Below are 25,880 nucleotides of genomic sequence, written 5' to 3'. Positions count from 1 at the left end.
CGATGACTTAGGGCAGCCCTGGCGGAGCCCAACACGCACCGGGAACACGTCCGACTTATTACCGGCAATGCGGACCAAGCTTCTGCTCCGTTCGTACAGGGACCGAATCGCCCACAACAGCGGACCCCGGACCCCATACTCCCGAAGCACCCCCCACAGAGCACCTCGGGGAACCCGGTCGTAAGCCTTTTCCAAATCCACAAAACACATGTAGACTGGATAGGCAAACTCCCAGGCCCCCTCCAGTACCCTTGCAAGGGTATAAAGCTGGTCCAGTGTTCCACGGCCAGGACGAAAACCGCATTGTTCCTCCTGAATCCGAGATTCGACTATCGATCTCACCCTCCTCTCCAGTACCCCGGAATAGACTTTCCCAGGGAGGCTGAGAAGTGTGATCCCCCTGTAGTTGGAACACACCCTCCGGTCCCCCTTCTTAAATAAGGGGACCACCACCCCGGTCTGCCAATCCAGTGGCACTGTCCCTGACCTCCACGCACTGTTGAGAAGGCGTGTCAGCCACGACAGCCCCACAACATCCAGAGCCTTCAGGTACTCTGGGCGGATCTCGTCCACCCCTGGGGCCCGCCCACCACGGAGCTCTTTAACCACCCTGGCCACCTCAGCCCCAGTGATGGGCAAGCCCCCCCCAGCACCCTCAGGCTCTGTGCCCTCAGATGTCTCAAAGGCAGTGTGCATAGATGTATCTGAGGCAGGGTTGAGGAGGTCCTCAAAGTATTCCTTCCACCTCCGGGTGATGTCCCCAGGTGAGGTCAACAGCACCCCCTCCCCACTATAAATAGTAGGAACCAGGAGCTGCTTCCCCCTCCCCCTTTTTGAGGCCGACCGAAAGTCACTTTCCATGGCCTCACCGAACTCCTCCCACGCCTGGGTTTTTGCTTCTGTGACCGCCCGAGCCGCGTTCCGCCTGGCCTGCCAGTACCCGTCAGCTGCCTCCGGAGACCCCTGGGCTAATAATTCCTGGTAGGCCTCCTTCTTCAGCTTGACAGCCCCCCTCACCTCTGGTGTCCACCATCGGGTACGGGGGTTACCGCCACAATGCACTGACCACCCTACAGCCACAGCTCCATATGGCCGCTTCCACAATGTAGGTCTGGAACAGTGTCCATTCAGATTCAATGTCCCCAACCTCCCCCGGTATGCAGTTGGAATTCTGCCAGAGGTGCGAGTTAAAGCTCCGGCAAACAAGAGCCTCTGCCAGATGTACCCAGAAAATAAGTCACTACTGTATATCATTTATATCACCCAGCTGTATACTGAAGTATCACGTGAGATACTGAAAGTGTTTGCTGCTCAAATTTGTCTTTCAGATGTGGCTCTTCCTGGTTGTGGTTCCTGACATTCCTGTCTCACACAGGTAATATACGATGTGGGGGCTGGGGGCTAATGGTTATGGCCAGATTTGTCACACAGCTGCCTATCAGGGAACTCTGACTTACGTAATACTGAATATTTAGCATTTTTTACTCTTTGTACTATTTCTAAAAGCACTACATTTCTGCTTTGCATTGTTTAGTGAAATTCCCCATTTGCGTTTAGTCCTGGCAGGTGAGCTGGTGAATGGTTACATGGGGGAGGATGTCCTCCTGCCCTGTGTCGGCCGTCCCAGTGATACAGCACAGCCAACTGTCTACTGGCGCTTTGGGGACAATAGGAATGTCTACGGTGTTATAAATGGAGCCGATGATCTACAGAACCAGGACCCGCAAGTCAAGGGCAGAGCAAGTGCTTTTCCTGCAGAGTACAGCAAGGGCAATTTTTCCCTCCTTCTTACTAATCTTAGCAGCTCTGATGCTGGACTGTATTCATGCTTCATAATAAGTGAAAACCTTCAGCGTGACGTTAACCTGCAAATCAAAGGTCAGTGTACAAAAATTTTAGAATTTTTTTTTTGGTACAGACTCATGATCACTCACAGATGCAACCAAAACTGAAAAAAGTAAATGTATGGAAAACTAACTTTTGTCTGCTGCACACTGACAGTGTAACCCTACCTACTGTGCTCTGTACACCATTCAGTAGTTGCGTAGGTACTGTGGCCGGTTTTTGTCACATTTGGAGCACTGAGCAAGTTGCTTTATATTTACCAACATTCTCCTGTTTATCCAGAGATTCCTGCTTTTCTTATGTATCTGTATTGATTCTTCACTCTTTCAGCTAAACCCACCACTGACATAATGATCCCCGGAGACTCAGACAGCACTGATGACAGGACTCCAAAGGCGGCTCTCGTACTGCTCTCCCTGCTTGGATCAGTGTTCCCACACCTTTATAGATAGTCCGCACCCCAGAGGGGGTGTCCCCTGTCTTCTGCCCTGTGCCTCCTGGTACAGACTCCAGGCCCCACACAACCCAGCACTGGATCAGGGGCTGGAAGGTGGATGTAAACATTCCGGAATAATCAGGAGAGCCTTTGCTTTGTCAGTATTTTGTTCAAAAAGTCAGGTGACTTTTGCTGTTTTGAATGAGTGATTAACACACGTAGCACATATCCATTAATACTGATGCCTTGACTGCTCAGTAACTGCCACACCATTTTTACAGTGTTGCTTCACAAAGTAATTGCATTAACTTTGCTGCTTACTCAGTGTATTTATGATTAAAATGTATCGACTCAAAGCATCATGGCAACAATCTTGTCCAGTTTGTAATTATATATATATATATATATATATATATATATATATATATATACACACTCACCTAAAGGATTATTAGGAACACCTGTTCAATTTCTCATTAATGCAATTATCTAATCAACCAATCACATGGCAGTTGCTTCAATGCATTTAGGGGTGTGGTCCTGGTCAAGACAATCTCCTGAACTCCAAACTGAATGTCAGAATGGGAAAGAAAGGTGATTTAAGCAATTTTGAGCGTGGCATGGTTGTTGGTGCCGGACGGGCCGGTCTGAGTATTTCACAATCTGCTCAGTTACTGGGATTTTCACGCACAACCATTTCTAGGGTTTACAAAGAATGGTGTGCAAAGGGAAAAACATCCAGTATGCGGCAGTCCTGTGGGCGAAAATGCCTTGTTGATGCTAGAGGTCAGAGGAGAATGGGCCGACTGATTCAAGCTGATAGAAGAGCAACTTTGACTGAAATAACCACTCGTTACAACCGAGGTATGCAGCAAAGCATTTGTGAAGCCACAACACGCACAACCTTGAGGCGGATGGGCTACAACAGCAGAAGACCCCACCGGGTACCACTCATCTCCACTACAAATAGGAAAAAGAGGCTACAATTTGCACGAGCTCACCAAAATTGGACAGTTGAAGACTGGAAAAATGTTGCCTGGTCTGATGAGTCTCGATTTCTGTTGAGACATTCAAATGGTAGAGTCAGAATTTGGCGTAAACAGAATGAGAACATGGATCCATCATGCCTTGTTACCACTGTGCAGGCTGGTGGTGGTGGTGTAATGGTGTGGGGGATGTTTTCTTGGCACACTTTAGGCCCCTTAGTGCCAATTGGGCATCGTTTAAATGCCACGGCCTACCTGAGCATTGTTTCTGACCATGTCCATCCCTTTATGACCACCATGTACCCATCCTCTGATGGCTACTTCCAGCAGGATAATGCACCATGTCACAAAGCTCGAATCATTTCAAATTGGTTTCTAGAACATGACAATGAGTTCACTGTACTAAAATGGCCCCCACAGTCACCAGATCTCAACCCAATAGAGCATCTTTGGGATGTGGTGGAACGGGAGCTTCGTGCCCTGGATGTGCATCCCACAAATCTCCATCAACTGCAAGAAGATATCCTATCAATATGGGCCAACATTTCTAAAGAATGCTTTCAGCACCTTGTTGAATCAATGCCACGTAGAATTAAGGCAGTTCTGAAGGCGAAAGGGGGTCAAACACCGTATTAGTATGGTGTTCCTAATAATCCTTTAGGTGAGTGTATATATATACAGTATATGGCCCTTCAAAATGTGGCAAAAATGTGTATAATATGTAGCATGCAAAATGTAAAATAATATTTTACTGGGATAAGCCTTCATACATTGTTATGTTCTGATTAGTGATTTTTATATTTACACTTTTTAATGTATGAATTATATCTATGGATAAAGCATTTGTTCCGTACATGTACTGTACAGTCAGCAGAGACCTGCCTCATATATACACATACCCACAACAAACAGGCGTATAACAAAAAAAAGCCAGATTCCTCTCGTGGAACAGAAGTATTATTCAATAATAGTTATTACACACTGAAGCGGTCATGTCATAACGTGATAATGACGTGAGCCGATACCTTATTTCATGCATCCAGTAAAGAATTTGCTGACATCAAAGAAATCCACCACCTCGTTTTACCAACCTTCTGATCAGAGCATGTGAGCGGAGTGGAGCGGAGCGTGAGCGAGGAACGGAGCGGGCGAAATTTGGTCAGAGCGCGGAGCGGCTTTTTAATTAAGACTGGAGCGGTCGCTCTGTCTCGCTCCAATTTCGCTCCGATACCGCTCACACTACGATTCTGAGGCGTGCGCAAATCTTCCCAGAATTCATCTATACAATCAGGGTTCGAAATTAACTTTTTTGATCACCAGCCAAAGTGGCTGGTAACTTTCTGAAGTTACCAGCCAACCAGAATTTCCATTTGACAAATTTTTACGTGGTGAAAATAAGAGATTATGAATGCCACTGAATGAAAATTTGATCATTTTATTAACAGTGCATGAAAAACGCACAACAAACTATACAGTTATAAACTGTTATAAACTTAACTATACATCCCCACCACGAAACTTAGTTTTATTTTTTTTCTTTCGTGTAGGCTACTCACGGCAAATCTGACAAAACATGACCGCATCTTTACTATCAAACACAAGCCAATGACGACCTGTCCGCCATTTACAATTAAACTTCCTTCTCTTTGTTTCGCACGCTCTGTCAACATTTTCATCTTCTGCCTCCTTCCTCTTCTCACCTCTTCCTGATCCTGACGTCTGTCCTAACCACCGCAGCATTTTGATTTTAGCTTATTTCGCTGTCCAGCTCAGTCCTCTTTGCTCATCCGATATTTCCTATTTCTTGTTTGTATTTTCGCGCTCTCGTCGTTGATTGGACCCGCAAACCGAATCTGTACAGTATCTGCGCGCTGCTGCCAAAGGTATCTAAAACGTCACCAGTAGTGTAGCGTTCATGTGAAATGTAGGACGGAGATTCTTGGAATATTTTGTTATACACATTGCATGGAATCTAATATGGTTGGATTGTGTTGAGCCTTCCATACTGTAATTCTTTTTTTTTGTACACGAACTAATGACAACTTGTTGTATTCAATTATTTTTGTACTCAATAAAAAAAAAAATGTAGGACGGAGGGGACAAACGACCCAGAGCGTCTCTGACATGATTTGCATGATTGGTTCATGCATCACCGGCCAAACTGGCCGGTAAGTTTTTATCAATACCCGCCAAAATGATTTTTAACCCGCATTTGGCGGGTGTTAATTTCGAACCCTGTATACAATTATCAAGATTTAGATCCGCTTTGGAATCTAAAAAGACCTTTCTCGGAAACATGAGTGTGCTACACGAACACGCGGAGGCCAGAGCAAAACGTGAGCAAGTTTTATATGGTTCTAACATATCAAGTCTATAAAGTAAATAAAAGTATAAAAGCCTATAATTTGGTAATCAAATAAATTAGTTTGTCATTCAAATTAGGTCTAATAGGATTTGTAAAATCACGTAACGCTCAGTGAAATTTTATTTTATAGAGATAGACGCAGCAGCAGCATCAACAGAAAATAACAGGAATTTAAAACGTGGATGCGCTTAGCCTGCATATTCTTTAGGCTATTAAGCCCACTGTTTCCTTTATTTTTAAGCCTATTTTGTGTGGAATGCCATTGCCAAACCTGTCCGTTGTTGCCTATATGTAATTGTTTAAAAATAAATATTTTCTGTTCTGTTCTGATATGTGAGCAATTACATATCATTTCTTTATGATATAAGGCATCGGTTTAAGGTGACATTTGTTAGGCATGCAGATTATTTGTCCCTCTTTTAAACTGGAGTGAGCGTGGAGCGATTTGACTGGAGCGGGAGGAAATTTTAGTGGAGCGAGGAGTGGTGTTGAGCGGAGCGGCTTAGTGCGAATTAGAGCGGAGGAGCGGGCGGAGCCAACAGCCTCGTGAGCGAGGAGCGGAAATTCTCACCGCTCCACTGCTCTGTCACCTGCCCCACAAACATCCTGCGGATGAGCTGGCGACCAGCTCGCTAGTATGCATGGTAGAAATCTCTCATTTTGCAAAACATCTCTCCACTGAAAGTGAAAGAATGCAACATTTTACATCGGATTGTAAGCTTACAAAACATCACGGCGCCAGGTACTTATAATTTGGTATGTCACAAAAAATTTCAAAGTTGTTGGATTTACAAAGTTACAAAAATAGCACCAGAAGAAAGGGCTTGATAAGACCTTTCCAATGATACCAAGAACTTCTTTCTGTGATGAATGGCAAGAAAGTTATAGGATATTTTGTAACGCCAATTAAGGCTTATTAACGTCCACTTAGTTATTGTTTATCAGATTTTAATAAACTAGGTATCATTAGAAAGCTTATTCCTTGCCTAACAGTCTCAGATACACTGAAAATAAAACAAATAATTATTTAATTTATTTGTCTGTCAATTAATACTCACCGGAGAATGTATGTAGTGAATAATACAAAGAATGTCTTTTCAAAGAGTCCACAGCATCAAATTAAAAAGTACTTTGTGTTATCATTATAATCCATTCAATAATAATACATTTGAAAAGCATTGTCCATAGTAAAGTATCAAAAGGTACAGGTAAATATGCAGTATGTGCCCGTTCAGAACTGTCTGATCTCCGGGAGTTGAAGAAAATAAGTCTTTGAGATGCTGCCTTGCTATGCCAGCCCGTGCTGGTTGTGGAGGATTACGTTTTCTCTTCATGTTAAAGGTAACTGAAAAGACAATATGCAACTATTTCTAGCCTTTCCAACCCATTCAAAATTATCAATCATCTGTGTTACAAAAGCAAGCGATGGGTATCTACTCCATTTTATTACAAGAATATATATTCATAAACACATATAACCTCATTTAAAAGCCTTCACATCATTTTAAAGCTGTAAATTCCATGCTGAAAAGCATGCTATTTTCGGCTCTTGCTGCACTGTTCACCACAAAACATGGCCGGCTTTCGCGGCAGATCCAAAAAAGTGAACTGCTGATTGATAAATTTTGCTCAAAATACGCCTAAATACAATAAACTAACTAAGAAATATAATTATCATAGTTTGAAGAATAATTCTACTTACCTTTATTGTCCCAACGAAGGTTTTAACGAGTGAAATTTTCGGTAAGATCCGGAGGAAATTTCGAAGTTATCAGAAAGTCAGATTACCGTGTTTTGAATGGAAATCCCCAGATGAATCCCCAGATTTATCCACCAATTCACCCATCCAGCCACTTATTTGGTTTTGGGTCGCGGGTTGTTCTCGATTGATAGGTAAAATCTACTCTGCAAATAAACAGCGATTATCAAACAGCCAGACGTGCGAGTGTCAGTCCCGTCATTTAGCCAGAAGTCTGCAGTTTCCTCGCTGGTGTAGCGCAGTGACAATTAAATGCACAGCAAAGCCCTCAAAGACAAGTGCAAGTAGATGCGATGAACATTTTACCCATCGGCAGGACGGGCGGCTCAGGAGAGGTTTCGTTTTTACAGAAGACAGGATTAGTTATGAACTCAAGGGAACAATAATGTCTGAAAAACTTTAATGTCTTTAATTTGCGCGGCCAGGTAGCCTGCATACATAGCAATTACATTTAAATATAAAGACAAAATTCACGTTAGTATTTAATGACTAGTAAAATAAGGTACCAGCTCACTTTCCAAAATTCGTATCAACGAAGAAGCCGATCGATAACCCGAACGGAGGTTTAATTACGGAACTGTGTTTGTACAGTATATACATCATCCAGTTTTGATACTCTGCCTATCACATTATACACAACATTATAAACTTAGAAGGACGAACGAAATCCGTGTTTCTATAATGAATACAGTAAAGTTATGACCCATTCAGTGACATTAAATTTTACAATAAACAAAAGAACAACCATGATCGCTAATTACTAAATAAAACATAAGTAAAGATTTACTTAGACTTACCTATTATTATGTCCTTGCGTAGCTCTTTTGGTCTTCTTAAATCCGAAATGTCAATCATCCATTCTTCTGTCAAATACTACGGTCGAGAGGGTAAAATGGTAATGATTGTAGGTGTTTTTTGTAATATCTGGTAAAAGGTTACTGCACCAGCAGGTTCCCGGAAAGTAAGAGACAGATATTCCCCCAACCTTTGAACGCCTCCGTGTGAGCGCGCCTCCTCGCCGCCGATGCGGAAAGGCTTGAGGTTAACCTGCGCGCAACACCGGCTCTGCGCGTCACTGGCACCTCTGTCCTCATTTCAAAGAAGCATCTGCAGGGTTAGTACCAAGGGGCGCCTCTCCACTCACCTCAGCATAATCTACGAACGGAGAATATGGGAATGCTGAACACCTACATATGCTGTAAACCCGGATGTAACCCGCGAATCAAAAATGTACACATTCATCAATCAGATAATCTGACGTTTTTATCTACAGCCATTTACAGTGAAGGGAAGGGCCTTGATTTGCGGTGTTGACGCAATGCTCTATTTGATGAACTGCAGGAGCAAAAACTTGCTAGGTAATCCTAAGCAAAGTTGTACCAAAGTATTGGGACGCACCTCTTAATAATTGAATTCAGGTGTTTCATTCAGACCCATTGCCACGGGTGTACAGTCAGGGTTACAAACATATGTGAAAGAATGGGTCATTCTGAAGAGCTCAGTGAATTCAAGCTTGGTACTGTCATAGGATGCCACCTTTGCAATAACTCACTTTGTCAAAATTCTTCTCTAGATATTTCATGGTCAACTGTAAGTGGTATTATTACAAAGTGGAAGCACTTAGGAACAAACTCAGCCACAAACTGGGAGACCACATAAAGTATCAGAGATGCATAGTGAGTAAAAGTCACCAGCGCTCTGTTTACTCGATAACTGCAGAGTAACAAACTTCCTCTGGCATTAACCCCAGCATAACAATCTGTGCACCAGGAGCTTCATGGAATGGGCTTCCATGGCTGAGCAGCTGCATGCAAGCCTCACATCTCCAAGGGCAATACCAAGCTTCAGATGGAGAGGTGTAAAGCACGCCGCCACTGCACTCTGAAGCAGTGGAAATGTTCTGTGGAGTGACGAATTGTGCTTCTTTTGTCTGATGGATGAGTTTGTCAGATGCCAGGAGAACATTACCTGCCTGACTGCATTGTGCCAATTGTAAAATTTGGTGGAAGATGGATAATGGTATGGGGCTGTTTTACAGAGACTGGCCTAGATTCCGTAGTTCCAAGAAAGGGAACCTTTAATGCTTCAGCATGTCAAGACATTCTGGACAATTCTATGCTTCTAACTTTGTGGGAACAGTTTGGGGAAGGCCATTTTCTGTTCCAGCATGACTGTGCATCAGTGCACAAAGCAAGGTCCATGAAGACATGGTTAAGTGGGTTTGGTGTGGAAGAACTTGACTGGCCCACACAGAGCCCTGACCTCAACCCCACTGAACACCTTTGAGATAAACTAGAATGGAGATTGCGAGCCAGGCCTTCACATCCAACATCAGTGCCTGACCTCACAAATGCTCTTCTGGATGAATTGGGAAAAATTCCCACAGACTGTCCAAAATCTTATGGAAAGTCTTCCCAGAAGAGTGGCAGCTGTTATAGCTGCAAAGGGGGGGGGGGGGACTGACTCCATATTGATACCTATGGATTTAGAATGAGATGTGATAAAGGTTCCTGTAGATGTCTCAAAACTTTCACATATTGTATTTATTCTGTTTAGACATATTTAAATTAGAGGTTTGGTCATTCAATTTTCACAGTGAGAATTTAAAAAAAGAGATAACTCGCAATGTAGTAACGTTATGTTGGTCAGGCTTTTTTAAAGGTCAGAACTACAATTCTTTAATGACCACATAAAACAATAATGGACAAAACACTCATTGCTGTTAGCCGAATTGTACGTCAGGAAATATTATTTCGCTATTCGTATTCATATCATTATTATCATCATTATCACCATCATCATTATAATCGTCATCATGATATTACCCACACAAACAAATTTTCATATTTTTTTATTTTCACCAGTCTGACACAACTTATTGCGGAGCAACCGATCTGGTACAGGATCATACCGTGGCAAAACCCCAGCACCCAGGTCGACAAATTTTACCGTTTATTTCGTAGATTATAGGTAGATTTTACCGTTTATTTCGTAGACTATATGTTAAGTTACGGCTACCGACGGCTCCGTCTGCGACCTCTCAGCTTGCGTTTTTACCTGTGCGGTGCACTCCAGGCCACTAGATGGAGCCAAATCCATAGGTCCAGCCCTGTGACGGTTCTACCGGCATATACAAAGAAGAATGTACTTCCGCAATAAACAGATTTTGTTGTTTCTTGTATCTACGGACTGTAATGTATGGCATTGCTTTGTATCTTTATACGAGTGTGTGGGATGTGCAGATAGTTTTACCTTTAATTTATATACATGTTTCTTAGCCCACCTTCGACGTTTGGTAGGTATAATTGTTAAATAGACTTGTCATAGCCTTCTCTTGATACAAGATAATCGGAGTCGGATTTTGTAGTAATGTAGTTGGACAGATGGCTAACAAACCGCCACCAAAATTAAAACAACATGAATTTAACGTTCGTTCAAAGCTTGTCACCATTCCAACATATTTAGCCTAGGTTCATTAGTATTGTACGACAAGACGTTTAAATAATGTTAGTATTGTTACCGTTTTATTTTCGTTACCCGTTTTTAATTATCCGGGCACACGGTAGAAACTGGCATGCTAACAGTTTTTTTTCTTCCTTCGCTGATATATAAAAGCTAAATTAGTAACTCAAAAGCGATGTCCTGTTTCCAAACTTTTCTATCAAGACCATCTTGTATTTAATATAGGCCTAATTGCTGTATTTCATAACCAGTTCACCCGATTGCGCCAATACTGGACTTGAAAATGAGCTGATCCTAATACAGCTACTGTTATGAAAGGGCGTTACGTGTTCGTGGCGAAAAAGGAAAAAGAATCGCCTTGCTTTGCGATAAGTTATGGTAGGAGAGGACAAAAACTCAACTCCCGTCGAGCTGGAAATTAGCATTATTACGGTTTAAATTACAGGGTATAAATTACAGAATATATTGCTGAAGCTTTTAAATGTGTACGTATCCATTGAAATCATTGACTTCCATGATCTGTGACTTATGGGACCCCAGAGCATTTTAGGATTTTTCCCAGCGTCCACAAGGCAGCGCTGTACAGCAAACACTGTCTGTGAGTGGGACGTTTAGCTACTGCTTGTCTTCGGTTATAGCAGGTGCAGTGTGGGTAAAGAGCTGAATTTGCCATGACTGCTCTTGTGATGGACCAGGGGAAGACTTCTTCAGATAGGTTGGCTGTTCCCAGTGTAGGTATATTTCTGACTTTTGTTAACAGGCTGGACTGTACGATAATTACAGTATGATTGATCTTATCGTCATTAGATGAAATAATAGCCATCATTCACCTATGTCACTAACTGCTGTTTGGTTGGAAACAGGGTGTTTGGTGTTGATGCTGTGTCTCATGTATGTTAAGCTAGGGAACACTTTCAGAATTCCTAAGAGGAGGTTTCCTGCCAGTGGCGCTGGCGTAGAGATGGAGTCTCCACTTTCCCGCCTCCCGGAGTCCAGCAGCCTCAAGGTGATCCCGCACGAGCCTTACCCGTGCTCCGAAATACAAGATTCTCTTGTTTTCATTCAGACGGATTTTTAAAAATTTCAGTAAAGTCTAATTTTAGATCTCCTATCTGATGCGCTTAGCAGGTACAATGGGGCCGGTTGTCTCAGGGTCGCAGGAGGTCGAGAGGACTGGGTCAGCTGGATGGTACCAGATCCTCAGACGTCAGCCAGATGTCTAACGCCAGCAGAATGGACAGGCAAGTGTTGTAACGCCTTGGTGTTGGACTTCTCTGTAGGTGGAGTGCTTTATTCGGCCTGTGGACACTCGGGAAGTAATGCGTGTGGCAGTTTTTCTGTTAAGCATATTTTTCAGCCCTCTCCACACACTCCGTAATCATTCAGAGTCTTTTCCTGTTCCCACCATAACCCCAAGGTGATGCTACTGAACCTTTTCAAATTTACAGAAACATGCACTTTAGGGTTTTTCTGCTTCCGCCCTCTCTGTGTCTGTTTATCAGATGTGTTCGGCTATTTTGGTCTGTGATTCTTCCATATTGTCCTTTAGTCTTGTTCTGCACCTGTTGGGTCCAGTGTGTTTTTTGGTGCATTTCTTTAGTGTCCACCAGGTGGTGCACACAGATCAGAAAATGTTTCAGTGCAATGGGCAGGGGTTAAAAAGAATCAAAATACTGCATTAGGGCACATTACTGCATAGAGGACCAGGTGGTTGAAATGAAGCTGCCCAACCTTCCCATGATGTTTAGCCTGTGTGCCTGTCTTCTGTATACAGGGTAGCACTTCTGGGTGTCCTGAAGGTGGCCCCCCCACAGGAAATGCATAGTGAGGCTGTACGGTTACATGTGAGCAGCTTGCAGAGTGATCCTGTTACCCGGCACAAGCGGACGGCACCCCAGCCCTGTTCAGACACCTGGGTGCAGACGTCGGCACGCCGGCCCCTCCCTCCTCGTCCTCAGTCTTCTCCGCTGAAAAGGTAGAATCCAGCGGTCACGCATGGCTGCTGCGTCTTGGCCCTGCTGGGCATTTGTGCTCATCGCTCAGAGTTTGCGTTCCAGGTTCCGGCCCAAAAGGGCATCAGACACGTTGTGCCAGGATGAGAACCTGCAGGGGGCTTCCTCCTCGCCCGAGGGGAGAAGAAGCAATGTGGGACTGAGAGGTGAGAGTGAATAATTTCCTGCGTAGCGTCGACCCGGGTCAGAGGTCTTCATGCTCAATTATTGGGGAGGTGGTGCAGTGTAACAATGTGCTCTGTTCTTTATTTTTTGTAGCATCAAGGGGTGAGAAATTGAAAAGGGGCAGAGTTGTCAGCATGGAGTCCATTAAACTGTCCATCCATGTGTTTTCACTAAGTTTATCCAGTCAGGATTATTGGGATCCGGCGTCTCAAGAACATTCTGATCTAACAGTGAGATGTGATCTGGATTGAAAGCCGTAACCTTGCAGAGCGATATTAAGTGACAACTTCTAAAACAAATACCGTCCTCGCTGGGGTTGTTCTGAGTTTCCCCTGCTGTGTTTCTCACTGGTGCTGTAGGTTGTTGCTTCGTTTATCAGATGGTGAATGCATGTCGTAATGTGCTCTGTATGTTCTGAGGCTCTCAAGTAAATAAACAATCCCTAACTTTCTGGACCTGTTTAAAGCCCAGATGTTCTCTCTGTCTGTGTACTTCCTGCCACATTTCTCCATCTGGGGATCTGTGCCCTGGCTTGGCTGAGCTCACTACCCACGTACCACCTGTGCTGCAGTGCCTGGGCTGTTTACTCTGTACTCCTGGTTGGGACTGTTCGTTTTTCTTTTCTTTCTTTCTTTTTGTAAACACTACTCAAGGGTACATGAACCAGCAACCTTTGGGCGTCCATCTTGGAGAAACGCCTGCAACCTGCTAACTGTTCTTTTCACTTGTTACTCTTGATCCTTTTCCTTCATTCCTCCAGGTTCTCTCCAGCTGGAACAAGAACGAGAAGTGGGGGAGAAGATGATATTAGAATACAGTGGCTCCTCGCCTGGAGAATCGAAGAGATCCTTTCCTTCTGATGGAATCAAGGAGGTAGAGCCTGCGATCTGGGTTGTTGGTGTAGGAACTTTCAGCCATTCAGTGAAGACGTGAACCCTTCCTTTCTTCCAGTTTTAGACATAGAGTAGATTTCTAGATGAATTTATGCCTGTTATGTCTGATCTGCTATTAATTTGTATAAATATGAAGGATAGGTTTGTGTGAGTGGTTTAACTAAATCTGCACAAAGCAAAGTGGTGGACAGATGCCTCTGTAGATCTGGTGCTCACCCTGGGTTTGTGTGTGTGTGTGTTTGTGTGTGTGTTTGTGTGTGTGTTTGTGTGTGTGTGTGTGTGTGTGTGTGTGTGTGTGTGTGTGTGTGTGTGTGTACAGGAAGAGAGAGACAGAAGGGCTATTTTGGGGCCCAAGATGAAAGTAGAGGACACAGGGGTCACAGTGGAGTCTTCGAACCCCACTGGGCTGCCCAGGTCAAGTGCCCCACACCACCCCAGCCGGACGAGGGGCAAAGAGTCTGTGGATAAGCGGGTTTCCCTGGCAGCACCTGCAGGCTCGGTGGCAGGCAGTGAAGTGGCCTTGCTGCTGCGAAAGGACCCGAAGCGTGTCAGCGGTGCCTCCCAGAGACATAAACTCCAGGTGGAGAAGGTGGTCCCTCCCATCCGGCCTAGAAAACCTTCACTGAGGCCCACTGAGCCAAGTAAGTGTCATCTGGCAGAGTGTTTGGGCTCAGTATGCCGGCGCTCTCTCCCGGGGGCCCGGCCTGCCGGCTCTCTCTACCGGGGGCCCGGGCCTGCCGGCCCTCTCTCCCGGGGGCCCGGCCTGCCGGCCCTCTCTCCCGGGGGCCCGGCCTGCCGGCCCTCTCTCCCGGGGGCCCGGCCTGCCGGCTCTCTCTCCCAGGGCATTTTGGTTCATGCTGCTGTCCTCCACAAACAGATAATAATTCCGGAAGCACCTCATCATTTCTGCTTGACGAGTTGTATTATTGATTAAGAAAATAAATGAGCATGTTGCCTTAGGTGGGTTTTGCCTGGAGAAGTATCAGGGGTGGCACTGCTTTTTGTACTCAGTGCTGCTGTCGGTGGGTAGGGTGTGTATTGCAACGGGTGGCAGGTATCTTCATTTTGACTTGGGAAGTGGTTCTGGTTGTTCACCAACTCTGCTCTCCCCCAAAAGGCACCCAAGCAGTTGTTATGTGGGCATCTTACACACTCTGGCCATGCTAGTGTGGCTGGACCACCGGCAGTATCTCTGGATTTGAGCTGTTGAAGGGAAGGGGCTTTGAAAACAGGTCCAGATCCCTTAAAGCCCATCATGGGCATGGTGCTGGGTGCTGGGTGTGCCTGGTGCCTGGTGCTGGGTGTGCCTGGTGCTGGGTGTACCTGGGCCATCAGCTGAGTGGCAGATGAGTAAATGCTAAATCTTGATGAAGTGATGCAACATTTTGATTTATTTTTTTATCTCATGCCTTCAGCTCTTGTGTAGATGCTGAAATTGCATTTAAAACGAATGGTGTTTTGAAACGGCCCCTTCAAAATCCACTGCTCTTTACTCTCCTAACAGTAAGACTGTTTTCTGCCGTGGTTTATGGCTGGTGGCTGTTCCTTTCCCTCCAAATACTGGTGTTCTGTACCAGCAGGGCCTGTAAAATCAGTAACCCTGTGGTCTGGAGTCTAGTGTTTTGGAGCCTTACAGGAATCATAATCGTTCTTGACTCTCCTTCAAAGTCCATTAAGTCACCAGAGCAATGTCACGCTCCCCCATAGGGGTCATAGTGGCTGCAGGACGAGCCTCTGAGTATAAATGATGCAGTATCTGTAAAAACCCGAATGTTCGCTTGCCAGGGTGGGGGCTCTGGGAGTCATTAGAAGGGGAAATCTACCCAGAACTGATATATTTGTTTGTCACTGGGTGATGTTTCATACAGCGAGCTGGCCTGCTGTCCTTTGGGAAAAACACAATCTGAAAACCTCCAGGACACATTTCTGTTATTCTGCTATTATATTGTATTTGAAGTCATGGGGAGTCAAATTGTTTTGTGCTCTGCAGATGATCTGCTCTTCTGCTGTCTGTGTGTCTGTGCGTTTAACGATCTTCTTTCCAGCAGCATATACCTTTATGGAGAAGCTTGCCTGTACCAAGATGTCAGTGCTAAACAGGCAGCATCATGGTATAAACCTGCTATTTCCCATGAAGCTTTGCTGCTCTAGTAGAATAAAGATCAGAGTATATTGGGATAGTCATTCGCTGGCAGATTAACTACGGTGCGTGTGATCCACCAAATCCATTGAAAATAAAGTTCTGACATATGAAACAAGCTCTTCATCTGGTGTCAGTTTATACTCTAGTAGGCGTGAAGGTGAATGTGTGACTTTTACATTTTTAAAAATTTTTGATTGGTGTCCCCCACATACGCTTTCATGCGGCTGCGTAAGACGCGCCGGTCCTGAGCGACATGTGTCTCTCTCAGTTGTGCTGTCCAGCGATGAGGAGGAGGTGGAGAAAGATGGGCGGAGTCAGCGGCATGGGATCTCGCGGAGTCGGAGCGCGGCAGCATCCAAGGATGAGCTCGCTGCTGAGAAGGGCGCGGGGGCACAGACAGAGAAGAGGGACAAGCGGCAGGAGGTACTGCTCTGGGACCAGTTATACAATGTAACTTCAGGTCCTGAAACTTGGACTGAAATGCTTCATGAATGTTTCTGCACAGATGTTTCTAATGTTTTATAAGAAATGCTTATTTACTGGCCATTTTAAATGGTTAAAATGTAATCTGTGGTCACGAATGTTTAATGTGTTCGGTGAAATATTTCACCATGTATAGCATGATGTTCTCGTGGGGCCTGAGGGTTGAGTTGCATCGCCTTTGTGATGTGTGACGTCTACTTCGCTTTTGGTTACTCACTGTGCTTATCTGTGTTGGTAGTACCTGGTGTCTCAGCATCGCCTTGGCTGGAGTGCAGAGCGGATGGCTTTGTGTGCATTAAAGGGCCGGTTCTTTGTGTGCATTAAAGGGCGGGTTTGGAAGTTCTGTGCTTTTTACTTTTTGTGCCATCTTTGGACCTTTAAGCTAGAAAGCTAGTCCTCATTAAAAACCAAGAACATGCACGAATGTGGTTTTCGTGTCCAGGATTCCACAGGAGTTCTTCCTTGCATAATGTGGGGCTGGACGGCTGAATTGAATTCGATGTAGGTGAAGCTTCAGCTCGATGAATTGGTGGATTGTCTAAAATGCTGGGATGTGTGAAAGGCAAGTACTTGGGTGCATTGAGGTTATGTGACAAGCAGGGGGCAGGGCTGTGCTGCTCCTGAGGAGGTGGGACCTCCTCCTGAACCCCCCTCCTCAAGGACCGACTTGGAACAGCCCGTTAACCTTGAGTGTGGTGCTATCTGTAGTCTACAGTCAAGCATAAGGGTCTGAATTGCACATTTTTCCCCTTGTAGGCTGAGTCCAGGACATCGGCTTCAGGTCTGAGAGCAGGAGGGCCGACAGGAAGCAGCGAAAACTACAGTGAGGAGTCCTCACTGGTGGAGCTGCAGTTCTTGACTCTGCATGCAGGGGGAGCAGTGGTTGAAGCTAATGGAAACATCATGGTGAGGCTGCCTTTGCCCCGTGGAAGAAGTTGTGCCGGGCGACTCTCCAACAAATCCCGAAAGTGTCAGGAACGTATGAGTATTTCCATTTTCCCGTAGTGGAGAAATGGGGCAGAAGCTGCCGTTTCCTACCCTGGAGATACTGGCTTTGTGGTGCGTGCCGTTTGCCCACCGTCCTCCAGATGCCAGGCCTGCTAGACGATAGCATCGACGCCCGGGTCCTTCTCATGGCGTTTCAGATGTGATGGGTGCAAATCGTGGCACGAAGTTAGAAGGGGCGACCCAATGTTTAGCGCAACTGTTTTCTTGCGGTTAATTGGAAACATCCCGAGTATGTGTAAACGAGGCCTGTGTCGCCCATGTTGTACTGATTATTTCGACACGTCGCAGGGCAGTCTCAAGCAGCCCTCTGCTCGCTACAGTATTTCATTTCGAGTTTTACGCTTCAAAGAATGAAAACCCGTTAAAAGTAAAGCACAGGCTGGTTGGTTTTGCTTTAATGAGCAATTAAGGCATACTATGGTGTCGATATAACAAGGTTGTGAAAAATGAAGCCAAGTTTATTAATTAGGTAAAGCAGCGTGAATCAAGCTTCATTCATGTGTCTAAGGGTTTGTTTGGTCCTGCTGCAGACTCGCTCTGGTCAGGCTGGGCCGTGGCTGTTGGGGTCGTTCTGATTGGCTCTCCAATTTGTCATGTGACTGCCCTTAATGGCAGTCTCTCGCAGGCTCCTTGGGGCAGTGTCCGTCCTTCCTACGGCTTTCATGTACCTAGTAATTCTGTGCCCTTTTTTTCCCTCCCTACAGGTCACAGCGGACTGCCTAATTGTAACTGTGAAAGGTAATCTTTAGTTTTTGTTGTTCTGATGCAGTGGCAGTGAGTATCTGCTATTGTGCCTATAAATGAGGACATGCAGCAGTCAGTCCCCAGGCTATGGCAGTTACCCCAGGGCTGTACTGGACGACGTGCGGCAGTGCCGAGGTCATCCCAGTGAGCGATGTGCCTTTGACGGCGTGTTTACACTTTTCTGCCAAAGTGCTTCACTTCAGTGTAAACTCACTCAGTGCTACTTTTGCCTGAGCGGCTCCCAGCATCAGCGCCGAACTGTTTATTTGAAGAACACAGCACTGTTATTGGCTTGAGAATAATACAGTGTAACGTGGCGAATCCATCAATCAAGGGGCTGCTTGTTGTCTTCGTTTCACTGCTAACCAGCCATTGGCGTCTTCTGGATGTTTGTCTCTGAGCCTGTAGGGTGTAACTGTAGGGCGGCGCCATTTTGGCGAAAATCATAATCACCATTATTTTGGTCAACATTGTTCGGCAGTAATCACGATTATTTAACACGATTAGTCATTAACTGGAAATATCATATATTTATTGAACTTAAAAAAAACTTTTTAAAACTCAAAATTTAATTCAGCTTTAATTTATAACACGGGATAAAACAGGAGCATCATTGTGAAATAAAATGTAGCACAGTATTCGTTTTATCTTGATTGTTTTGTTTTGATAATCGCTGGAAGATGAAATCGTAATTGGAATTAAAATTCGATGATTACCCTGCCCTACGTAACCCTGCCCCTTCTCTGCTCGTGTACATAGATCCCTCGAGTGAGGCAGTGGCATCGCTGGCCCTCGTGCCCTCGGAGCTACGTGGGTATGGTGCATGGGCCGGGCAGCCCAGTGCCCTCCTCCTCTTCCTGTGGGTGTCCGAAGCGCAGGCGAGGCTTGTCCAGCGGGAGCTGACGGCGGTGAGGCCCCTTGTGCGGCCAGGTGAGCACACAGTGTCTGACCTTCGTGACCTTCGAGACCTCCATGACCTGCCTCGTTTGCCACTTTGATATTTCTGGTGCAGCACATCATGGTGAGATGTGGGTAACCATGTTTCCACCAAGTCAGAAGCTCTGTTTTTAAAGTGTCTGTCACATACAGTGTGGCTGTGAGTTTCATTAGCCAAGTTTCTAATGAATTTGATGATAGCTTTAACTGGATATCGCTACCAAATACCATTATTCAGAAGGTCTTGGATTTGACAGGTTTCCTTCGAGCAGGACTGTAGTGTATGTATGTGTTTGCTTGGCGTGAGGAATTTTGCAATATGGTTCCCAAATGCTGTTTTGTTTACATATTGATGCGAATTAACTGAAGTGGAAAAAATCATTGGCTGAATAATGAGCTGAACATTCAGTTGAGTATAATGTGGGTCTGTCCGCTGTACCAGGGCATGCCCTCGAATCCGTCACCAGGGCGGAAGCGAACTAAGCGGCTGCTTAGGGCCCAGTGGCCACCAGGGGGCCCCGTATCTGGTGTACCTGTCAGAACGGGAAGGAGGGAGCCAGATGACAACTAAGTAAATCAAATATTGCTTTGGGCTCTGATTAGGGTTGGCTGCCCCTGCTGTCGTGTAAAATCACGTATCACTTAGTCTGCTAATGCTTTTGGGAAGAGAGGTTTCTAAGCACTTCGGGTTCATAGTGATGTGTTTCATGAAGGACTATATGGATGTCAAAAAGGAAATGCGTGATTTTCTCACAAAGATGTTTCTCGGTGTTGTTTTTCTGCAGAGCAAGCCTGTCCATTTTTGCTCCTCACGCTGAAGGAGTCTGCTGATGGCCTGCAGGGGGCTCTGTTGGCCTCTCTGTTGGACGTGATGGGCCAGCGTTGTGCGAGGCTGACTGTGAGGCTCGCTCTCTCCCGGGATCGGGCCGTCGCCCTGGTGCAGAGCTCTTCCTGGTCCAAAACGCTGCTCCCTCTCCTGGAAAGCAAGTCCTCCCCTGCCTTAGACAAACAGGACCAGGTTGAGTTAACTTCGTGGGTTAGTGACCCTCTTGAATTGATGCCTTCAACCTCCTGCTGGCCCCGGTTTCTTATTGGCTGTTCTGTTTCCCCCAGTGTCCTCAGCTTGGGGGTCTGACCCGGCGCAGTCTAAGGCGAGCGGGCATTTCCGCGAGCCAAGAACTCAGCCCATCGCGCAGGTAGGGCGCCCTGATGGAGAGTCCGTCCTGTCTTTGTGCTGATTCGCTGTTGGCCATTGACATGAATATTAATTTCTCCCTATAGGTTGATTCAATATCCCCCGCCTCCGTCCAAAGGGGGAATCACAGTAAGGATGGAAGACCTGGACTGTTTGAACAGCGGCGAGTTCCTGAATGACGTTGTCATTGATTTCTACCTGAAGTTAGTGCCGTTTGTCCTGAGCTATGTTGTGTGAAGCATGTTGGAAGCGGAGCGTTGGGCCGTAAAGCAAAGTTACGGCAGTTACGGTTTACTGCCCAAGCCTCATCCAGCAGTAAGTGGTCCCAGCCGGCTTTGCTCCTCAGGTTCCTGATGCAGGAGAAGGTTCCCAAGGGGATGGCTGAGCGATCACACATCTTCAGCAGCTTCTTCTACAAGCAGCTCACACGGCGAGGCGGTGCTGGGGAGGAGCAGGCCGGTGTCTCGTAAGAAAGATCCCAGTTTGGGGCGTGGGTCATACCATTGTTTATGAGGCGATGGGGTGGGGGGGGGGGGGGGAGTCCCTGATGGTTTTCTGATGTTTATTCTCCTCTCTCAGGCCTAAGCGCAGACGACACCACAGGGTTAGAACCTGGACCCGTAATGTGGACATTTTTAATAAGGACTTCCTGTTTTTGCCTGTCAATCAAGAGTGAGTGTGTGTGTTATTTATTTATTTATTTAAATAAGTGGCATAACAAATGGACAAAAATGTTTTTACTTACAGCTTGTCATGACCTGCTCGTTTGCTCCTCCTGCGTGCCACGCCCCCCTCGTTACCTCGTGTTCATTCCCGGTTGTGATCGCCTGTTGCCTGTTGTTTTCGGCTTGTCCTGCGTATTTTAGTCTGCGTCTGAGGTAGTTTCCCCAGATCCGTCATTAATGTGAGTTAGTTGCTGTCTGCCCTGTCTCCCCGAATAAACCCTGTCGTTGGATCTTCATCTGTCTGCCTGGTGGACTGCGATCCTTACACAGCTGAAGATCTACCTGCATGTTTTACCTGCAGGACACTTTCAGTGTCATTCTATTAACTCCCTGACAGATACCAGCTTTAGGGATGTTTTTTAGTTTGTCAATCTAATGGGGTTTTTGATTTTTTTTTATTTATTAGAAGCTAATGTTAAGCGTCTTATTTAGGTTGTTTAACTGTTTGTAATATTTAATAGTTATTCATGAAGTTTCATGCAGTACCTATCGGCTCCTCAATGTGTTGGCATTCTGTCTATGGAGGGACAGTATAGCTGTTGAATCGCCGTCATTCTCTGTGTGATCGCTAGGGCTCACTGGTATCTGGTGGTGATCTGCTTCCCCTGGCTGGAATCCCCCGTGCGTGAGGATTGGGGAATCCAATCTGCCCATGGGAACAGCGGTGTGGAGAAGAACAGGCGCTTCCAGGCTGGGGGCCCGGCCACCGATGACGGAAAGGAGACCGCGGAGTCCAACTCTGCTGACGTCAGACGGGGGGGAGAGACGTGTAAAGGTCACTTTTCACCTAAAAACCCAGCCCCCCCCCCCTGATATTACATACTGTACGTCTCTGCTTTGTGCGTGTGCTACGTGCGTTTTTGATTTGGGGGGGACTTTTGACTACTGAGTTATGCCTACCAGGGATAGCATGTGTGCCGTTGATTAAAACCTGCTTGCCATGTAATGTGTAAGGAGATGGTCGGCTATAGCGGTTTAGCCGGTGATGGATAGGGGGGGGGGTGCCGAGTTTAGAGAGGGAAATAAAACCTTTACTGCACTTATAACTTGTTCCCAGGATGCGACGGCTGAGTGCTCTGTGCTGGGGGTTAAAGCTCTGCCCAGCTGCCGTTTCTGGGAGTCTGTCTGAGACAGACGTTTCTCCTGAGTTCAGCGCTTCCACTGAGTTCATGTGCCGTCCACTTTGGCTGAGACCTAGTACACTGCACACGGCTCTCTAGAAGGCCAATGTTTGGCATGTTCTGTTCAGTGTCCCCCTGATACGAATGGTTCCCTGTTAATTCTCTCTCTGGCCAAGTTTTGATGAATTAAATTGCTGTGCTGATTTGGGGGATTTGTCTCCCCCTGCAGGTGGTCCGGAGGCAGGTCCGCACGTGGCACGGGCGACACCCAGCAGTCTGCCGGTAATTAAGTACCCCATCATTTCCTGCCCTGTATATGCTGAAAGGTGAAACTGAGCACTGCTTTACATTATGGGTACATTCTGAAGGTCACTTTTTTTTGTATTCTGGCTTCCTTGTAGGAATGTACGCAACTGGGATGTCAGAGGAAAACCGTCTGCAAGAGGTAAGGCAAGACAAGGCCACATTAACTATAATGCATCTAATACTTTACTACATACGCAGTTCCATGTTAATCAAGCTTCCTGTATGATGAGACAGGCATCTCCCCTTCTTGCTGTCATGACGTTTGTGTTCTTTTCTGTGGCGGATGCACGTAGTTAAAGGAAATCCTTGAATTTGCCTTGTGATATTGACTGTGATTGGTGTACTAGAGACCATGCCTGCTCCTCTGCCTCTCCTCAGGCCCTGCATCCTGATCATGGACTCCCTGAAGCTGTCCCGGCACGAGCAGATCTTCACACTCTTACGAGAGTGAGCACATCTTTTTGGCTCATGGGAGTTTTACTCACACAAAAATATTCTGAGGGCTGAAGGAACAATGATTTTTGTGCAAGTAAAACTCCCAGAAGTGTCATGTGGAGTGTCATATGGTGTTGCCGTTTTAGTATTTTCCTTAATATCCAGATGTATGTTTGCAGTTTTTTTTAATGTAATTATACTTGTGGTTTGATGGTTATCTTACTGAAATCTTTTAGGCTGCGCACTATGTTCGAAGGTACAACAGAAGGGCCGCTTTCTGGAACTGATTCTGCTGAAAGTATTTGCTGTATCTCAGAGGAACAGCATGTCCTCTGTCAGTCCTGAAGTGTCTGCCTCCCCCAGGTACCTGGAGGTAGAGTGGGAAGTGCGGCGGGGGACTGCTCACGGGTTCACTGCAGAGCGGGTGCTCGGGTCTCACTGCAGGGTCCCCCTGCAGGACAACAGCAGTGACTGCGGACTCTACCTGCTGCAGTATGCTGAGAGCTTCCTGCAGGTAGCTGCCCACCCTCCCATTGCACCTGACCCATTCACAGTCGAGCATGTATAGGCTACGACTTTTCAATCACACGCTCACAGGATGTTTTCATTGGTAGAGCAACTGGAGGTTTTACCAACCACTGGTGTTTGCAGTTAAACTGGCATGTGACAGCAAAAGGGGAATAATTGTCTTGCTGAATTAATTTGTGCTTGATGTCAACCCCGCCCCCCCCCCCCCCCCAGAACCCTGTGGTGCATTTCGACTTACCGCTACGCCTGGAGCGCTGGTTTCCACGGCAGCGGGTGCGAATGAAGCGGCACCGGATTCGCGAGCTGGTGGTTCAGCTATACAGGAAGCAAGGGGGCGGGACTTCAGCACTACAACATGTTTCTGACCATTAAAGTCCAGTTTTTTTGGACAAACCCCCCCCCCCCTGTGTCTGGTTATGTAAAGTGCAGCCATCTTTGTAAGGCACTTTTTATATATGTCATAATGCCCCTTATTTAATGCCTGTATATAGTTAGTCATTGTTTATACATAGAGGATGATTTATTTATATATCACACTTTTGTATACAGCGTACCGTGGTGCTAAGATTTCCTGGAAGGTTCACTGAAAATGTCCTTAACGCTGATGTAAGCTACTAGAAAAGGACAGACTTGACTTATATTTTTATTTTTAAAAATATTTATGTCCTCTTTAAAACTTCAGATTATGTTTTTCTGCCTTGATTTGAGAATAAACATTCGGATGACCAGATTTAAGTTGTATTATTAAGAATTTCATCTTTGAGTCGGCACTGTTGCTGTTCGGGATGCTGCTGGGATTCATGTGTCTTTGTGGCTTTGAGTGTGCTGGGGGGGGGGGGGGAGGCTACATCTAATGAAGCCGTAGGGTGGCTTTAGTAAACACAGTTGTTCAGTTTTGCTGAAATGCTTTGTGTCAAATGGGATCTGAAGCTTTCAGCTTGACCCCCCCCCCCCCCTTGCTTGGGGGGCTCTAACCAGGTAGCCTCCCATGGTGAGCTCTTAATCCACTCCCTGGCCAGCACCCCCCCCCCCCCATGCCTTAAACTGCCGGGCCTGGAACTATTCAGCGCCCAACAACCCAGATATGTTTTTAAACACATTTTTTTCATAACTGGTCTGATTTTAGCTTTTTATAATTGCTTTTTTATTGTGAAGAGTTAATGTTAATTGAAATACTTCAAGACAAAAGCTTGAATTTACATTCCATGGCTCTTTGATTTTGTAGTTTGTCAGGAACCTGAGGGTTAAAGAAGTCTTTCCGTTTAGCCTACTGCTTTTATCTTTTTTTTTTTTTTTAACTCAGGAAGATAGATATATGTAAGAAATCTTGAAGGACTGATGGAACATGGCGTTTGTCTGATCTTTCTGTCATGGCTCCTCTTGGTTTGTCTGACCCTGATTTCTTGTCTTTTTGCCTTTGACGGTGTAACTGATTGCAAACTGTGATTCTGTCGCCAGGGATGGAAAAAAAAATCCTTTCCTGTCCAAAAACACACTCCTAAATAAAACAGCTGAAATGACTGAACTGATTGATTTACATGGTGGTCATGTTTGTTCCTCCTCTCTGCTGGATGCAAAAAGGATTGATCTGGCTTCCTTTTGGTCTAGTCATGGTCTGAAGTTGGGGTGTGGAGGTTGGTTAACTCCTGGATGGAGAATTTCCTGGAGGATCAGTGCATGGTCAGTTTGACAGGAAGCCTCTTAAGCTTCAAACACACGTTGTTGTACCATGAATGATTGAACCTTGCATGAGTTTTTCTTTGATGAATTAACTGTGCAGAGATTATGTTTTGGGATTTGCACCAATTTTCTTGAAGTAAAATTGTGTGGAAGGCTCTTTCTTACACTGATTTGAAAACAGGCTCCCAATGTCCAATGTGATCACAGAGCCAGATGGGGAACTCATCTAGCCATTCTACGGTTTCTAATCTGATTAGCCAACCAGGGTAGTTAAAACACAAAAAATGAGGAAGGACCCCTCCCACCTAGGGTCTGATGCCTCTCCACCAGTAAGTGCCACTCTTAAGCTTGGGTGTCATGATCTTCTGGTCCTAACACCCAGACTGAGTCCATAGAACTGGTAGAACCCAAATGGATTTGCCAGTACATCTGCATGAGCAACCAAAATCCAAACCACAGTAGATAAGGGCTTGTGCATGTCTGTCTGTGGCTTATCCAGAACATAGATGTCAGTCTTGCAGGTTTGCCTGTTTGGTTTCCTTTCACCCATAATAACCTTGCATCAGAGGCACTTTCAGATGCCTCTTGTTGTTAAGGGAAAGTTTCTTTTATTAGGATTGCCATCAGATATGTCAGTCATAACCTGGGTTCTA

General features: G+C 45.7%; 1 protein-coding gene across 6 annotated transcripts; it reads left to right on the top strand.

Moving 5' to 3' along the window:
* The first annotated feature begins 10,537 nt into the window (after positions 1-10,537).
* On the top strand, positions 10,538-25,084 carry LOC111838257 (sentrin-specific protease 7-like). Of its 6 annotated transcripts, none has more exons than XM_072698858.1 (23): positions 10,538-10,686; positions 11,495-11,584; positions 11,755-11,859; positions 11,979-12,094; positions 12,628-12,828; positions 12,911-13,011; positions 13,791-13,903; positions 14,243-14,564; positions 16,335-16,489; positions 17,306-17,455; positions 18,262-18,295; positions 19,061-19,231; positions 20,023-20,273; positions 20,351-20,433; positions 20,519-20,635; positions 20,779-20,898; positions 21,012-21,104; positions 21,730-21,932; positions 22,508-22,560; positions 22,680-22,723; positions 22,963-23,031; positions 23,383-23,533; positions 23,761-25,084. In XM_072698858.1, exons 2-23 carry the CDS (start codon positions 11,525-11,527, stop codon positions 23,917-23,919), a joined length of 2,871 nt encoding a protein of 956 aa, XP_072554959.1. In that variant the 5' UTR covers positions 10,538-10,686; positions 11,495-11,524; the 3' UTR covers positions 23,920-25,084. The 6 variants fall into 6 exon arrangements, with proteins under 6 accessions (XP_072554959.1, XP_072554968.1, XP_072554967.1 ...); XM_072698867.1 differs by having other exon boundaries at positions 11,492-11,584; positions 11,759-11,859; XM_072698866.1 differs by having other exon boundaries at positions 11,492-11,584; positions 20,023-20,255.
* The last annotated feature ends 796 nt before the right edge of the window (positions 25,085-25,880 follow it).

The sequence above is a fragment of the Paramormyrops kingsleyae genome, chromosome 1 (assembly GCF_048594095.1).
Source record: "Paramormyrops kingsleyae isolate MSU_618 chromosome 1, PKINGS_0.4, whole genome shotgun sequence".
NCBI classification, from domain to species: Eukaryota; Metazoa; Chordata; class Actinopteri; order Osteoglossiformes; family Mormyridae; genus Paramormyrops; species Paramormyrops kingsleyae.
This window is presented reverse-complemented; position numbering and strand designations above follow the sequence as displayed.

Coding starts and splice junctions, on each gene's coding strand:
- LOC111838257 (XM_072698858.1), top strand. CDS start 11,525: ATGACTGCTCTTGTGATGGACCAGGGGAAGACTTCTTCAGATAGGTTG. Junction 16,490..17,305: donor AGAGGGACAAGCGGCAGGAG/GTACTGCTCTGG, acceptor TTCCCCTTGTAG/GCTGAGTCCAGGACATCGGC. Junction 20,636..20,778: donor GTCATTGATTTCTACCTGAA/GTTAGTGCCGTT, acceptor TTTGCTCCTCAG/GTTCCTGATGCAGGAGAAGG.